Below are 17,790 nucleotides of genomic sequence, written 5' to 3' on the forward strand. Positions count from 1 at the left end.
GACTCAGTGTCACAGTCCCTCCACTAAAGATGTCAGCAATGCCAGAGATGCTGGTAACACCTTCTCCTTTCTCTACAGGAATAAACACCTACTGGATACACCCAACTAATCATTTGTGTTCCTGGAATTCTGGTAGTTCCTCAAATGACAGCCAAATCATTGCCTGAAGATATAAAATGAACATTATTCTCAAAAGTTATGAGGAAGCTCTGCACAGCTCTGCATATTCACAGGTCCAGGATAGCTTCCTGTCTTAACAAGCATTCTTTCTGAGTTTAAGAAGTTTTAGAAGAAAGAAGTTTTCTTTCTTCTAAATGTGTTAGTTTTCTTCTAAAACAAGAAGTTTTAGAAGAAATTATTGCACCAGAAGAGCTGATCTACTTACATTGGGTAGCTTCATGATGAAGTCATAGGCATTTGCCTCCTTGGTGGCTTTTTCAATCTCCTCCATGGTGACATCCTCACGGCCATAGCGAATATTTTCTGCAATAGTAGTGGCGAAGAGCACGGGCTCCTGATTCACCACGCCAATAACCTCCCGCAGATACCGTATGTTTAAGCTCTTAATGTCCTGCCCATCCAAGGTAACCTACACAAAAGAGAGCAGACAAAAACTGTCTACTGCTTGTTTTGATCAAGGAACCTCTCTCTCCATGCCAGCATGTGCCATTTCAGGGGACACTTCACCATGTCACTGGAAAATTGACAAGAGCAGCGAGGCTGGAACTAGACTTTCAACACATGGTGTGCAGAGCATTCATCTCACTTGAGGTGTCTTACCGTGCCTTCCTTGGGATCATAAAATCTCTGGATGAGCTGAACAGTTGTGCTTTTCCCACAGCCACTGCCACCAACCAGGGCCACTGTCTGGCCAGAATTAATCTTGAGATTCAAGCCCTTCAGTATCTGTCCATATGAGAAGGTTGGTCAAAAACTTAACAGTATTTAGAAATGTCAAGGTAAATGTGAAAGACTAGAATGAAATAAATTTTATATTTCTAGCAGAATTTTGTAGAAAAAATTTATAAACATGTGGATTACAATTTGCATTACTGATGACTTCAGCTTATTTTTCCTTATAATTACATCACAATTGGCTCAGTATCAATGTACCATACAACACACTTCTCAATTACCTGTCTCATGAACCAGTTCATATGACAAAATAATGGTATTACACTATTCATAACTAACAGAAAATACAAAAACAATACAATGAAAAATTTCTGTGTTATGTTGCCTCACCTTTTTCTTTAATTCATCATATACTAACTACAGGGAAGCTATGTAAAATTCATGGTTAAAAGCTGAGTAAATTTCCTTGCTGCCTACCAAAATTAAGAAAGGTCACTTTATCAAGGTCAGGGATTTTCCTTCAAGGTAAAGAAGGAAAATTACATAATGCAAAGACACTTTCCATGGAAATATTTTCAAGAACCATTGATATGTTATCTATCATCACTGCCTTAAGATTCCGAATACATGACAGTGCTTTAAAAAGAAAACTTCTTCTCTGTCTAGACAAGTACAGATTCTGATCTCTGTTCCATAAACAGCAAGTCCTAGCTGAAACTGCTTTCTTTTTTTCTTGGTTCAGACACAGTCATAGCAGAGCTGCATTGCAATTATTTTAAAACTTATTAGCTCATTATTATTACTATACACAAACATTTGAGCTAGGATTGTAAAATTATTTTTATAGAAATATATATGTATAGTTTTTTGCATAGCCACACTAACTAGGGCATTAGACAAAAAAAATTATTCAGGAAACTTAACATGTTTACCTAAGGTGGAAATAAATCTAACTAAAATCACTGTGATGACACGGTAGTTTTAAATGCATTAGAGAATCAATCTGAAACTGTTAGATTTTCAACAAAAATTAATTTATGTGAATTTTAAATTATTTTTTCCCAACATATGATCCATATGTTCCACTGTAATATATATATGAAGTTTCAATTACAGTACCTCAACATCTGGTCTGGATGGATAATTGAAGTAAACATTTATTAATTCCAAGTTCCCTTTTATGTGGTCTGGTTTGTAACCTGCCTCTGAATAGCTGTCAATTTGAGGTTCCTGTGCAAAATAAAATAAAATAAAATAAAAGCCAATTTTTTTTTCATAAAGAAGTCCTCGAGTGCACCATTATTCTGCAGAAATGTTAAACAGGTTTTTAAAATAATTTAGGTGAGATTTCTGAAAGATCTAAGTGACACAATGTTTTGCTCCCTCACTGCTACATTGCTACATTGCTGATATGCTCATGCAAGAATACTTACAAAATTTTTCCATTAAGCTTCTGTGTGAATTTAGTTCCTGTCTTTAAAAAGAAGGGTCTCTTACCTTCAAGAGAAGTTTTGAAATTATAATGAGGGCAATGATACTCACATTGTCTATTATGTTAAAGATGGCGTAGGCAGCTCCTCTTGCACTTGCAAACGCCTCTATGCTTGGAGCAGTCTGTCCAATACTGAAAGCTCCAATCAATACAGAGAAAAAGACCTGGAAGAAATGTTTACAGAGGCATGTATTCATTCTTATTTAAGCAGAAAATTATATTTATTTCTGTTAGGTATTTTTGGGTAAGGAGGTCTGTTAAGGGAAGTTTAATGAATCTAGAATTAAAGCAAAACTGAAAAGGTCTCTCTTGGGCAAAGAAAAACATTAAGAAAAGGGCTTTTTAAGGTTCATATCAGAACTGAGAAGCTGTACAACATTAATTTTGCAAATACATTGAGAAAAAGTGCAAAAGTGACTCAGAGTTGTAAAACCTATGACAAAAAATTTAGAATTGCACTTGATGTCTCAGGATTTATTGTACTAATGCATTCTTTGGCCAAAGACTGGAAAGTGTATTACATATCTGCCACAGAACAACAACAGATGTGCAAAACACTATCATTCTGCTTTCAAAGAGACAGTGAGACAAGTATAGAAAGCCAAGTTCTTCATCAAAAAGTAATAAAGGATACCCCACTTCAATGAAAGAGCAAAGTGCAAGCAAACAAGAAACAGTAGCAGAAGAGAAAAATTCATAATTTTCTCAGAATAGTAGTTCATTGCTTTCAGTTAGTATCAAAACAAAAGCAATTAAACCACCCTGCTCAGAGATCATAACAGCCATAGTAGTCAGAGCAAAGTCTGTCACACCCATCCTCTTGAACAGAGATCATTCACAGGTTTTACACCCAATAATGCATTATCCATGTCATAAATACATGGATAATGCATTATTTGAACTGCAACACAATTTGCAATAGAGCTTGCAAATACTTTGAACAGAATAAATTACACATAAGGCCATGAACTTCACTGAACCTTCCATATGCCAGCCTGTACAAAAGGTTCAAAAGAGCCAAAACCACATATCAGAGACATTTTCCACAAGCTTCAGTGATTCATCAATGAAACAGGTAGTTTAAAAAATATACAAATATATGCATATGGTCAACTGGCTGGGTTTCATCATGGTTAACAAAGTTATTCTTCTTTCCCTCTTTTCTTCATATTTCATACAAAATTAGAATGGTTTCCACATCAAGAGAATAATTCAAGCTATGATCTAAGTGTTATGGTTTTCTTCCTTCAGTTAGATGGTGAAGTATTTCCTAGTCACAAGTGTGTTTTTATCCCACCTAATTTCTAAAAAATACCAAGAAGTGATTCCAACCTCTCATGGTGCAAAACATTAGCAAACATTAAGAAAATTATCTACTTAGAGTGCACAACAGCTAAAAAAAAGTATTTGTTTCTGCACCCTGGAAATGTATTCAGACCTCTGAAAGCAAATAGCAACTAGAAAAGGTCTTGCACTTCAGTTTTTGCTTGAACTGTTTCTATATCAGTCTGATCTTATGAAAATCAGAAGATATATAGGATTAGTTGAAAATCATATATGTTTTAATTGGGCTCATATAGGTTGTGAAATCCTACAGAAACAACATGTAGGCTTCTGTGGTGAGAATCTTTTTGTTAAGAAGGGATGCTACTTTTCCAATTTTGAGACATAATTCTTATTACAGTCAAATACACACTTTAAGGTTTGTTCTTCATTATTTCTCACTGTAACTGAGAATTAACTCATTAATACTTACTGTGAGAACTTTGCCAATAGTGTAATCATCAGTTAGGACCAAAGTAGTTCCATACCAGAATGCCAGTGCATATGATGCATATATTAGTAAGAAAGCAGCACCCATAGAAATATTAGCTGTAATAGCCTTTCTTATTCCCATCCGTTTAGCATCTTCTAAATTTTTATGATATCTGGAAGAAAGATAGAAGTTCAAAATAGACTCACACTTGTACCATGGCAGACATCACAAAAGCTCTGTGGATGGATTAGAAAAAGAATGTTTACAAAGTACAGCAGTTAGGTACATAAAATATCTAACCCTAAGACTGTATAAAGGTAAGCCTGCTAGTCAGGCATGGAGTTTCTAAGGCAACCCCTGAAAATGCCAACATTAGTCAACTTGGTATATAGAAATAAAAGGGCATTGCAGGTCAGGGACTGCCATTTAAGTTGCTTCTATAGATCAGTGAACTTTTATTGGAAATCACTCAAGATTAAAGGTTAAAATATATCAGCAGATCTATATTTTACAGTACAGTGGAAATAGAGATACTGTTTGTTAGCACCTTCTCAACTACTGAGTAATCAGATTAGATTACGCAATAGTGTAGTTTCAGATTAGATTACTCAGTAGATTACTCAGATTATTTATAGATTACCAAGCATATCATCATCTCTTCACAGAACAGAGGTCCTTTTTTGTCTAAAGCTCTCACTGTAAGATATTTGAAGTCGTTTGCATACCCCTTAATGCAGAGACAACATATCAACTCTAGAAAAATAACTGATTGTCTTTCAGCATGTAGCAAACCTTTTAACAATCTCTCATTAACTAAAAATGCAGAAAGCACAAGACTCCCAACAGAAAATATACAAGAAAATCTCAAGCCATTTGAAGTGAGTATTTTAAAATCCAGTGATGAAAGCAAATACTGCTCTTACCTTTTAATTTCTTTTTCCTGTCCTCCAAAAGCTATTACAGTACGGATTGCTGCCAGAACTTCTTCTGCAACAGCACCTGCTTTTGCATATGCAGCCTGTTCTTTGTCAGTGAAAGCAGAGAGAACCTAATACAGAATCAAGTATTTTGACACATGAAAACCAGAATAAGCTCAAGCACTCAAAATGGCTTTTATCACAATTAGTGTGTTCCAATATGAAGCGTTTTGACTATATTAGGCACGGGTGCAGAATGTCCAATAATCAAATTCCTAAGTATGCTGTGAATTCAATCAAATAATTCCACATTGTAAACAACTAAGGCCTGGATTTTCCCTTTTCCCCCAGTGCAAGAGATAAGAGGAGTGCTCAAAGTGAGTTGCTGTGTTTTTCCCCAGGCAGACCTCCTTAGCTCATTCTCATCTCTGGCTGCCTTAGCCAGAGGACCCTGTAGCATAAACTGTGAAGAAGTGTCCACAGTCTGTGGGGACACAGCCAGTTGACATACATGGCACATACATCTCCAATCCTACCTTTTCTGCCACGTATTTACTCAAGACAGTGACAGCTTTAATGATCTTTGAACTATAAGGGAAATTAAATACCGTAAAAGTCTGAAGACTCTAAAATATAATGCACTGTTGTCCCATGGAAATTTGGACCTTTTCTCATCTGGGTCTGTACAGAATTTCTTACCAAATTTTTTAACAACTATGAAAAAACCTCTGTGTCTGAGACAAAGGGTTTTTTCTAAATTATTCTCTTATTTTCCAGGAGGCGCAATTATTTCTTTCAAGAGAAAAAGTACATATACGGATGTAAGTTAAAGATTTACAGATGTGGATTCTACACATATATCTTGCTGTTTTCTCTGTATGTGCAATATTAGCAGAAACAGCTTCAAACCAAACAAGTCTACCCAATCTATGGGAATTATAATATTCAAATTACATAGAATTACTGAATTGTAGAATGACCTTGGAAGGGATCTTAAAGATAGCTAGTTCCAGCTGCTCTGCCATGGGCAGGGACACCTACCACTAGACCAGGTTGCTCAGAGCCCAATCTGACTTGGCCTTGAATGAGAGGGTACTGATACACAGTTCACCTAAGAGCTTATGCACCTAAGTGTTATCTAAAGCTATAATTGCTCTAAGCACACATTCTAATACTAAGACTTACAGATATGTAGATATATTTCATTATCTGTCATTAATATAAAGCCTGACACTGTACATATGTTAACTTACCTTTGCCCAGAGGGCTGCTGAAAGTCCCAGGACAGGGCTAACTGCTAGTATTACAAGGGTTAATTTCCATCCTCTTATGAGACCAACAATAAATCCTGTCATAAATGTTGTTAGTGCTTGAACAAGCAATCCAACCTTGTCACCTATTCCGTCATTAATCTTGGAGACATCACTGAAAAACAAATTACAGAGAGGAAGAAAAATGCAGAAAGCACAAGAAAGATTTCCAGTTTTGTTACATGTGAAAGACAATCTTTATTATTCAATTACTGCTCCCAATAACAGTTTTCTTCAAGGCAAAGCATTATGTAGTGTGGCCAAGGAAAATTTCATATTTCTTGTGAAATTGTGATGCTATAAACCTGCTTTTGTCTGAAAAAGTTAAAATTTTTTTTCTTTAGAGCAAAACTACTCTCACTTTCTTAATTCCAGAGTTTTTTATCAGTTTGGTATTTGTGGGTTGTTTGGAAATAAAAGAAAAGGATTTCATAAAGGCAATGTTATGCAGTTAAAGCTGTTCACATTGCTGGGCTGAGCCAGCACCTTTTTCAGTCCTCAGTGTGTCCAGAAAGGAACTGTTTTCTTTTCATGGGGTAATAACATAGGCTGGGCTTTAGTCTTCCTCAGAGTTCAAGGGAACTTTACAAAATGCTTTTCTGACATCTTTGTGATAGTCCTGTATCAGAAGTACTAGCAAGTCAGTCCCTGACACTCTCCATGAGGAAACTTGAAAACTTTGTTTCACAGTGAAATAGTTTAATTTAAAAATAAAAATTTTTAAGTCCTACATATTTCACAAGATCAAATAACATTCGAAAAAGTATGGTGTACTTACTCTAGAAGACGAGTGTTAAGTTCTCCCACATCATTTACATCAAACCATCCAATTTCCTGTCTCATAATTGCATGAAAAAATTTTTCTCTAATTTTTTTTATTTGCCGACCTGCTGCTAAGGTCCAGAACGAAGTCTGAATATAAGCAGCAAGGAGAACACCAGCTGCTATTCCAGAATAGTAGTATGCATATCTGTAAGGAAAACAAAATCAAAAAAGGGCAAGATTCTCTGAAATCAGGTTAAAATTGGTTTAATTACTTTGCTAGTGCGAATTTATCATGACGCTTACTTTTTCTGTGTGATCTGAATTAGGGTTTATATTCTTGTACTAAAACTTACACTTCACTGTAAAACTTGCTGAGTTTTCCATGAATAGCATTAAATGTCAGAATGATCTTTTTTAAAATTTAGTAAGTTTTTTCTCATAAGATTCTTTTAGAACTGTATTTCTGATACAATACCCTTTTCACTTGAATCTGTCATGTCCATAAACTGCCTAGCATTTTTAACATACATAGACAGACCAAATCACATATATGTATAGCACATACACATTTAAATCATAAACATGCCTATGTAAATAAATAAATAAATAAATAAATAAGTGGATGGATGCAGTAAATATTTCCTGATTTGACCATACAGCATTACTATACTTATAGCTACTGAAAACAAATGTCATTAGATCAAAAATTCTTTGGATCTCTTATTCATAACTGATATCTTATTTTTACATTAATTCAGCCCTGTGCTATGAGCAGGGTATCAAATCCAAACCAGGAATATGTGAACCACGATATTTCTCAGACTGGGAGTAAATCTGCGTCACAGCTTTAAACTGTTTAAAAATAATAAAATCGATTTTGATTTGCTGAAGAATTACATCATAATCAGTCATAATGGAACTTTCAACAGAACTGAATTAAAAAAATTTAACTTAATGGATTTCATTTGCAAAACACAACTAAAATCAATGATTAAATATTTTTAATGTATATCACCTGCAATTATAAGAATAATGTATCTATATAAAAGTAAACCATTAGCACAAAGCTTGACTCATGACCTTTTGTGAACTCTTGTGACCTTCACTCTTTTACTAAGTTATCCATACTGATTTTATAGAACTTTAAAATGAAACTTGGCAGGAGAAATTTCAGGAATCTGTGTGCAAATGTTCTGCTCTAAGAGAGAATAGCTTTACAAATTTTTCTCAAATTTTGTTCCAATCTCTCTTGTGGCTATAATATCATACAGTTCAGTTAGGGACTCCGAAACTGTACTCATTATGAAATTCACTGTATCCATAGTGTTTAATAAAATCAGGTTAATGCCTAACAGAAAGCTGGTTAGTTCAATATTGACTTCAATTGCGTTTGGCTCCATTAGAAAAAAAGCTTCTCAAACTAAAACCAAGAACACCGATTCTAAATTCAGCAGTAATTACTTTAGACAATTACTTTATGATGCAACATTTCTTCAAAGAATTGATTTATGTGTGGACTTTGTTTACTGACAAATCATTTCCAAAGGGATTCATGGCTTTGCCAGATTCCATGCTGATGAAATAAAGTCTGTAAATTCACTGCTGTAACTTATCAGAGAGTAAATGCACATTGAATTGAAAAATAATAGTTCTGTTTCTTTTGGGTAATCGTTGTAGTTTAGGTAAACTGTTTGAGTAACAAACTCAACTAAGTCCACATGTATAGTTCAGTACTTGAACACACCCGTGTGAGAACTCTGTCCTTGCAAACAGTTTCTATCATTATTTGACCTGCTGGCAGGCGTTCTAGAGAAACAAGAGCTTCGTCACACCAGTGAAAATGCCAACTCAAGGCTCTATTTAGAAAGTTTGGAAAAGAGCACCTATTCCCGTGCTGCTGTTAATATATTTATCAGTAAATAATTCGTTTCTAAAGGGAAACTAAGGCTGCTTTTTATTCTTGCTTGTACTTTCAGAATTAATTTGTGGTGGTTTGGCACTGGTTGGATTCCAGTTGAGGACACTACAACTTTCCTTCTTCAGCTAGACTAAGAAGAGAAAAATATAATTCAAAGCTCATAAGTGAAGATAAGGGCAGGGAGAGATCACTCACCAATTAAATAACGGGCAAAACAAATTCTACAATTTCATATGTAGCAATTTTTTAGTAATTTTTAAAAAAGTTATTTCAGAATAAACACAAGACAGGCTTTGAAAATGTTGTGCAGCTAGGCATCAAGTGTTTAGTAAACACAGAACAGTTAGGGTAACTTTACCCACACACACATTATTTAGTTTGCAATTCTGCCTTCAAATTTGTTTTTGAATCAGTGGGAACAAGTATATTCCACTGAACATTTCTTACGTTCATGTCAGAGACTGACAGAAATATTGCAGGAGCAAGAAGCTCCTATAAAGCATAATTGCCAATTCCCTCTTGATTCATTCTCATTACATTCAGGTTCTTAATTTCTAAGAAACTGCCTTTTCATACCTTGTCCATTTATTTTATGGTTAAGAGCTGTTTGGGTATGTTTTGGTTTGGGGTTTTTTGGTGTAAATAGTCATAGGTTTTTTAATTGAAAAAATTAACTGCTGAAGCTACATAAGTTTACAGTCCACTGTTACCCAAAATTATAATGCACTTTGATATCAAACAGCAAGATTTACTACAGAAAATGCCTTATCTCCTTCCCTTCAAAAAAGATAATTGTCTTGAAGAGTACATCAGACTTTTTTCAATATCTAACGAGGAACAGAGTTCAGCCTGAAGAAAAGAACATGAAGTGGTACAAGAAACACACAAACTTCAGACATCCTGCATAAATCAAGTGTATGGACAATGGTTAATAAAGCTTTTAACAAAACACATCTATTAGCAGGTTATTATGTTTCTTCTTATTTGATCTTTTCCTTAAGGAGTTTTGTAGCAGAAGCACCTACTGGCTATTGTCTTCTGCTGTTTCCAGCTCTAGAATGCTAGATTTAAGGTGGCATATAATCTAAATCTGCATTTTCTACAGTCTAGATAATTACAGAATTATAGAATTGTTAGGTTGGTAGAGACCTCTAAGATATTTGAATCCAGCCACTAACTCAGCACTGCCAAGTCCATCACTAAAACACGTCCCTCAGTCTCACATCCACAAATCTTTTAAACACGTCCAGGGATGGTCACTCAACTGCATTCCTGGACAGCCTGTTCCAGTGTTTGACAACCCTTTCCACAAAGATATTTTTTCTAACATCCAACCTTCCCTGGCACAATTTGAGGCCATTTCCTTTTTGTCATGTTGCTTATTAGCTGGGAGAAGAGACTGAACCCCATCTTGCTATAATCTCCTTTCAGGTACTTGTAGAGAGTGACTTAGCTGAACTTGATGCTTTGGCAGCAAAGTAGGTAGTATCTGGAAATTCAACGTTTTTTTGCAGGTGAATCACCATAGCTCAAGGTATTGACAGATGATAATCAATATAATTTTTTATCATGACAATTACTCTTTATAAATTCAGAGGAAGAGAAGAAAGAAGGATGGCAATGCAGATTTCACTGCGATATAGGGCACCCCTGAAATTTGTCAGGATGGATCAGAGCAAGAGATTACAGGGAAATTGTTGGAAATAGCTAGGAATGTTCAAGAATCTTACCAGGGCCTCAAATAATCCCTTGTGTCAATCTTTAGTTACAAATATTATGAAATCATTGGTTTTTTATGTTGTTTAAAGTGTGCGAAACATCCTTGGGAGAGGAATGGCTTGACTAGAAATGTGTGACTACATTAAAAAAAGAAGAGGAAATATCAATTTTTAATTACCTTGTCATGTCTTCTTCCAGCTGGTTAAGCATTTCTGCAGTGACATTCATCCATTCCTCCATTGAAGAGTTTCCTTAGAAAGGAAGAGAAGAGTAAATACTTTTAACAGAGGAAGATTTAACAAATTAGTTTCCCTGCATGCTGTTCAGCATATCTGGAGTTGCTACATCTCCTTTTGAATCAAGATGATTTGGAAGAAAGGAGGAAATTTTAATGCACATGAATGAACATTACTAATACAGGGTTTGTCATAACTCCACTGACTACAAAACTACATCACTGTAATTTGAGATTTAAAAGTCTTCTTGAGCACACACACATAGAAGAACAGAGTGGTTTGGGTTGGAAAGGACCTTAAGGGGTCAACCCAGTTTTAACCCCCCTACCATGAACAGGGACACCTTCCACTAGACCAGATTGCTCAGGGCCTCATCCAAGCTGGCATTGAACACTTCCAGGGATCAGGCATCCACAACATCTCTGGTATACATGTCCCAGTCTCTCATCACACTCATAGTGAGGAATTTCTTCCTGATATCTTGTCTAAATTGTCCCTCTTTCAGTTTAAAGCTATTACCCCTCATCCTATTACTACAGGTTGTGGTAAAATGTTGCCTTCCAACCCCAATTTGCTCAGCTTGTCCCCATAAGGGAGTTGCTTCAGCCCTCTGATCATCTTCATGGCCCTCCTTTGAAGTTACTCCAACAGTTATCCTTCTTATGGTGCAGGGTCCCAGAGCAGGATGCAGCACTCCAGAGAGATGTAGAGAGCGTAGAAACACCACCCTCCACGTGCTGGTCACAATTTTTTTGATGCAGCACATGATATTACTTCCCGGGCTGCTAGCCTACAGTACTGGCTCACATTGAGCTTCTTGTCAACAAACACCTCCAAATCATTCACCTCAGGGCTGCTTTCAAACCATTTTTCTCCCAGACTGTATTGTGCTTGGGATTACCCCAACCCACATGCAGGACCTTGCCCTTTGCCTTGTTGAACTTCATGGGATTCCCAGAGATCCACCTCTCCAGCCTGTCAATTTCCCTCTGGATGCACCCCTTCCCTCAAGCGCATCAACTGCACTGCGCAGCTTGGTGTAGTTGGCAAACTTGCTGAGGGTGCACCAGATCCCACTGGTGCACCAGATCCATGTCAAAGACAAAGCTTGACCAGATCCCACTGTCCATGTCAAGGACAAAGCATTGAACAGTGTCAGTCCCAATACTGACTCCTGAAGAACCCACTCATCACTGGTCTCCACTTGGACAACTCTTTGAGTGTGACCCTCCAGCCAATTTCTTATCCACCAAGTGATCCATCCATCAAACTCATGCCTCTCCAATTTAGTGAAAACTGTGTTGATTGGGACGGTGTCAAGTGCTTTGCAGATAGTCCAGGTAGATGATGTCCAAGCTCTTCCCTACACACCAAATCGGTAACCCAGTTGCAAAATGCCATCAAATTTGTCAGGCATTATTTGCCCTTAAAAAAGTAATGCTGGCCATCGTCAATCCTCTCCGTATAGGCACAGAGGTGAGATTGACTGGCCTGGAGTTCCCTGGGTCTTCCTTTTTCCCTTTTTAAAAATTAGGGTTATGTTTCCACCTCTTTCAGTCAGTGGGAACTTCATCAGACTGCCATAATATCTCAAATATAATGGACAGCAACTTCCTCCATCCGTTCCCTCAGACACCACAGATGCATCTCATCGGGTCTCATGGACTTGTGGAACTCCAGATGCCTTAGATAGTCTCAAACGTGACCTCCCACAGCAGGCAGTTCTTGACTCTCCCAGTCTCTGCCTTCCCCTTCTGTGATTTGGGCAGTGTGCCTGTAACATTTGCCAGTGAAGACTGAGGTAAAAGATCATTGAGCCCCTCAGCCTTTTCCGTATTTCAAATAAACAGGTCTCCCATTTCCTTTTGGAGAGGGCCCACATTTTCTCTCATCACCCTTTGATCACTGACCTACCTATGCAAGCTATTCTTGCTGCCCTTGACATCCCTGGCCAGATTTAATTCTATCAGGGTTTTAGCTTTCCTAACCTAATCCCTGGCTGCTTGACAGGTACTCTGTATTTCTCCCAAGCTCCCTTTCCTTGCTTCCACCCTCTCAAGGCTTGCTTTTTGTGTTTGAGCTTGTCTCCTTGTTCATCCATGTAAGCATCCTGGTGTTTCTGCCTGACTTCTTCTTTGTTGGAATGCATTGCTCTTGAGCTTGGACAAGGTCATCCTTGAATATCAACCAGCTTTCTTGGGCTCCTCTCCCCTCCAAGGCTTTATCCCATGGTACTTTACCTAGAAGGTCCTTGAAGAGATCCAGGTCTGTTCTGCTAAGGTTCTAGATAGTGATTTTGCTGTCCATCCTCCTTGCTGCCCTGAAACTCCATGATTTCACGGTCACTGCAGCCCAGGCTGCCCTCCAGGTTCACATTCCCCACCAGTCTCTCCTTTTTAGCAAGAAAGAGGTCCAGCATAGCACCTCTCCTCACTGGCTCCTCTATCATTTGAAGAATTTATCATCAACACAAACCAGGAACCTCCTGGATTGCTTGTGCCTGGTGGTGTTGTTCCTCTAGCAGTTATTGGGGTGGTTGCAGACCCCCATGAGGACCAGGGCTGGTGAATGCCAGGCTGTTCCAATCTATCTATAGGGACCTCATCTGCTCGGTCTCCCGGGTCAGGCAGCCTATAGGAGACACTCACTACAATGTCACCCCAACCACAGTGTATTTCTGTTTTAATGAACATGAGCGGCTAATTTGCATCATAGCATAGCATTGTCGTTTCTGACAACTGTATCTCCTGTCAAGATGTGTGAATCTTCCTGTTTCTGTTTTAAATAGGAGCCATTGATCTTGTCATAGCAGATATATTCTTACCTGTGAAATTTTTTTCTCCAGATGCAACAAAGCTATCAGTCATATCACCAAAAATCATCATGGCAAAAGGGAGACTGCTTCCATGGGCTACTGCCATCACAGTGCCCACTATCATTAATAATTTATCTGACCAGCTGGAGTATCGGAACTGTGAGTGAGAAGAGAAATTCATTCTAACTGTTGTACTAGAATGCTAACACAATGCTATGTCTATAAAGACAAGAAAGTAAAGAAAAAGCTATAAATTGTACACCTGCTCTCCTAAATCTACAACTTTATCTCTTTAGAAATACAGTTTAAAATAATTGTAAATGTACAGGTATAAATCCTTTCTATATAAGCCCTTATATACTATAAACTCTCAAAACCAGAGAGATGTGGCATTTTAATGCACTAGTATCTCCACCTGAGTAAGAAAGACCATAGGAAAACAAGACATACAAAAATTATGCTTTTTACATTTGCCATTTAAAGTTCAAATTATAAGAAATTTTTATGGTGCTATGATAACTAAGGCAATGATTTCTTTTACTGTAAATTCATTATTATGTAGCCAGAAAATCTAATGTTCCTAATGTACCATAGACATCATAAAAAGATATTGAAATCTAAATCTTAAATTCTCTTGCCATTGAACTTAATAAAGTTTGAGCTCATCTATTACAAAATCATTCGGTTCATTCTGTACTGTAAACTACTAAGTTTACTGATGCAAATTATAGTTGTATGGTATAATTATACTAGTGTAAACTGATATAGCAAAGCAAAGAAATTGGGCACTGGCCACCAGCATGTACTACAGTTTTATATTTGTTATTTGCAGTGTCATTGCTGTGTGTTACACACACTAAACCTACAAAATATAAAATATTTCAGTATGGCTAAGAGAGGACCTAGGATTTACTTGATTAAATATTACAAGTTTGTGGTTTAAAATACATACAGAAAATTTTAAAGAAACCGGAACCTTTTAGCATACAATTCTTAATTTTAATTTTCATCAGTAGCATGGAATTGCCCTTTACTGCTGACACATGTGATTGAATAATGACTCATGGGGATAATTAGTATGACTAGTACCTGACTGGTAATTTAGAGGGCAAGACCACACTCAGTGTAGGTATATCGTCAAGCTTCTCGCTGTGAACATGGAAATTCCTATCTTTCATAAACAAATATCTGGTATGGGTGTGTTTAGGATGATGATTTACCAAGGGAACACTCCTAAGAATACTGTAAAAGACAGCTTCTTTAGTATAACTACACCCACAAAAAGAATGGCTTGATTTCTATCCTATAGTCTGTAGATTTCTAGTCTATAGTCTGTAGTATTCTGTAGCATGAACACATTTGGTAGAGACAGCATCATATATTCAGGATGCTAACATAACTGTAACCATTTTTGATTACACTTTGAAATGTGCCTATGTGTATCTATATGTAGACGCATATAGAGAGAATAAACCTTACCAGTGCAAATGGGCTCACCACCTTAGGTTTTTCCCCTTTCTTCTGCTTCTTCTTTGCCTTGCTAAAAAAAAAGTTTTAGTGAATTTAAAAAGAGACTTCATTTTGCAGAAATACTAATTCAACATATAAATGCAGTTCAAATGTATTATAATTTTGGAATAATTTTAGAGCAAACAATTGTGTAAAATGAACATGATTTACTAGGCATTCTTGAGATGTTTCTGTTTAAAACTTCAGCAATGTAAGTAGCATCATCTCCTAACTTCTATAAATTTAAGTCTTGTTCTTCCCAGTTCACCCCTTCAAGGATGAAGCAACATCACTGGGGCTGGTGGTTCCATTATCTGGTCAGGGAAGTTGTGAACTAAAGCACTGTATAGATTTCAAAACAGAAGAGAGGAAAACTTTTGTACATAGTGGATAGGGAATAGTTAACATGTTCAAGGTATGTAAAATGTTGATTAACCACTGTACTAAAAATTTTAAGATAATTTTTAGTAGATGACATAAATGTATCCAATATTTCCATTCCAACATAATTTCTGTCATATTTTAGAATTGTTTTTCTAGTCAATACTGAGAGCACTTAGTCCTATAAAGGAGAAAATAAATAGCCCTTTTGCATGAAATGAATTGCCAATCAATGCTACTCTTATGTTGATACAAAGCTTTCTCTTACTAGGTCTTCTTAGCAAAGTAAGTTACAATAAGTTTCAAAATACGAATTTCAGTAAAATATAAAGCAAGGTAATGGAGTCTAATAAGCTTCAATACATAATGTTTACTATATTTAGGAATACTTACTGTTTGTCTTCAGATTCATGACCCTGGCTGGATGAAGCGATCTCATGACTATTTCCATCTGCAGTATACTTCTTTTCATCTTCAGAAGGCATTTTAAATTTATTGAAGATAGTTTTCCTGTAAAATAATATTTGACTGAGAAATAGAAAATCTTAAGCTGAGGAGAGCAATCTCAACAATCATTTGTTTGAAAGAAAAATATGGCTACTTATTATAATCAATTAAGTTATTAAGATCATATATTGCAAAGTGAATATTCATAATGCACAAGTATAAGCATATTGAAAGAAGTCCAGAAGTTTGGAGTTTCCTTACAAACATTTACATTCTGTATTTAGCCATTTGATATCTCCGTCATTTATTTAGTTTCATTTGAATGATATAAGAGTAATATTTTCTGCAATGCAGCACAGATATATGAAATAAAAGAAAGATTAAATGTGTATTTAAAAGAATATGCAGTAAATTTGATTTGTTTTAGTGATCAGCGAATTTATAAAATATCACTGATTTTAAAAAAACCCTCCAAACTACTGACATACCGTGAAAGTTTCCTCCTGGTTTACGTCTACTCCTCTGAAAAATTATTCAAACCTGAGCAGAATTAATACGGGTAAGGACATGCAGCATGATTGGACTTCGCTCCTCTTATGTAAGACAGACATAACAAATAGCTTTCTCTTGGATTTTTTCCCACTCCAATAGCCTCGTTTATCTTGGGTAATGAAATGTATGCACTTTGGACTGTACCTCCCTTTTCCTAAAGGGAATAATACTATCTCTTGAACGCATGCATAGTTCATTGTCACCTGGGAAAACAAGCCTGAATACTTTATTCTTCCACCAGGAAAAGTTCCCTGTTATAGGCACTGTTGTTTTAATTTTGCCCATTAAACTGAAAGGAACTCCCCTTTACCTTATTAGAGATGTTGCTGAATGCTTGAAGTAACTGTTTTACCTAAAGATGAATCCATGCTTGAATACACAGTGAGAATGAAACCAGGTAACACCAAAACATTGTTTTAATCTTTTGCTTCCTTTCTCATCTTCTAAATCTAATCCAGGAGAACATTGCCCATCTAGCATGAAAGAAAACAGGATTTTACTACAGTGCATATAGTTCCTCATTTGAGTAACTGCAGAACAGCAAGATGAGTTTCAGACTCAATTTAGAAGTGTTTTGGAAATAGCTCTGGTTAGCAGAAATGTGCTTAACAAGTATTCTGATTTTTGAATGTATGTTTATATTCTAAACAGTTTGAAATAGGCCATTTGTTCTACTGTGGAATGTTCTGTTTTTATCAGTATCTGTAGGCATTGCTTCAATGAAAATAACAAAAATTTTAAACACTTAAATAAATTATTTGCACTTCATAACCCTTATTTCAATGTATGTATTAAAATAGACATGTTCAACACTTTCACAGAAGTAAAATTTATGAAAAATTAAATAAAAATACTTGTCCTAGAAGATAAAAAGGTTTACATGAATTTTCTTGTAGGTCTTCTATCACTTTACTCACACAAAATTTACTTAATCTGATAATTATCCAGAAAAAAGAAATTTTGGGGTTTTTTTGCCATGCATGCCTGTAATGTCAAAATGTTAGTGAAGCAGTATTTTTATAGTATTTTGGAATAGAGATAGTCTTATCAGATTGAGGATTACTTTAGAAAGGGTAGTTTATCATTGCCAGTCAAGAAGAATATAAAGAGGTAATAAG

General features: G+C 36.2%; 1 protein-coding gene across 1 annotated transcript in view; it reads right to left on the reverse strand.

Moving 5' to 3' along the window:
- Positions 1 to 16,175, reverse strand: part of ABCB1 (ATP binding cassette subfamily B member 1) — a 35,264-nt gene extending 19,089 nt beyond the window's left edge. The window contains exons 1-12 of the mRNA XM_054273719.1: positions 16,067 to 16,175; positions 15,263 to 15,323; positions 13,793 to 13,940; positions 10,911 to 10,983; positions 7,109 to 7,300; positions 6,274 to 6,445; positions 5,027 to 5,151; positions 4,104 to 4,275; positions 2,398 to 2,511; positions 1,975 to 2,085; positions 781 to 906; positions 386 to 589 (exon numbers count right to left, since the gene is read on the reverse strand). Coding sequence (XP_054129694.1) covers positions 386 to 589; positions 781 to 906; positions 1,975 to 2,085; positions 2,398 to 2,511; positions 4,104 to 4,275; positions 5,027 to 5,151; positions 6,274 to 6,445; positions 7,109 to 7,300; positions 10,911 to 10,983; positions 13,793 to 13,940; positions 15,263 to 15,323; positions 16,067 to 16,158 — 1,590 coding nt within the window. The 5' untranslated portion in view covers positions 16,159 to 16,175. The remainder of the gene's footprint in view (positions 1 to 385; positions 590 to 780; positions 907 to 1,974; positions 2,086 to 2,397; positions 2,512 to 4,103; positions 4,276 to 5,026; positions 5,152 to 6,273; positions 6,446 to 7,108; positions 7,301 to 10,910; positions 10,984 to 13,792; positions 13,941 to 15,262; positions 15,324 to 16,066) is intronic.
- Between the last annotated feature and the right edge of the window lie 1,615 nt (positions 16,176 to 17,790).

This window comes from Melozone crissalis, unplaced genomic scaffold (assembly GCF_028551555.1).
Source record: "Melozone crissalis strain CALT ecotype California unplaced genomic scaffold, PUWL_Pcris_2 ptg000016l_1, whole genome shotgun sequence".
NCBI classification, from domain to species: domain Eukaryota; kingdom Metazoa; phylum Chordata; class Aves; order Passeriformes; family Passerellidae; genus Melozone; species Melozone crissalis.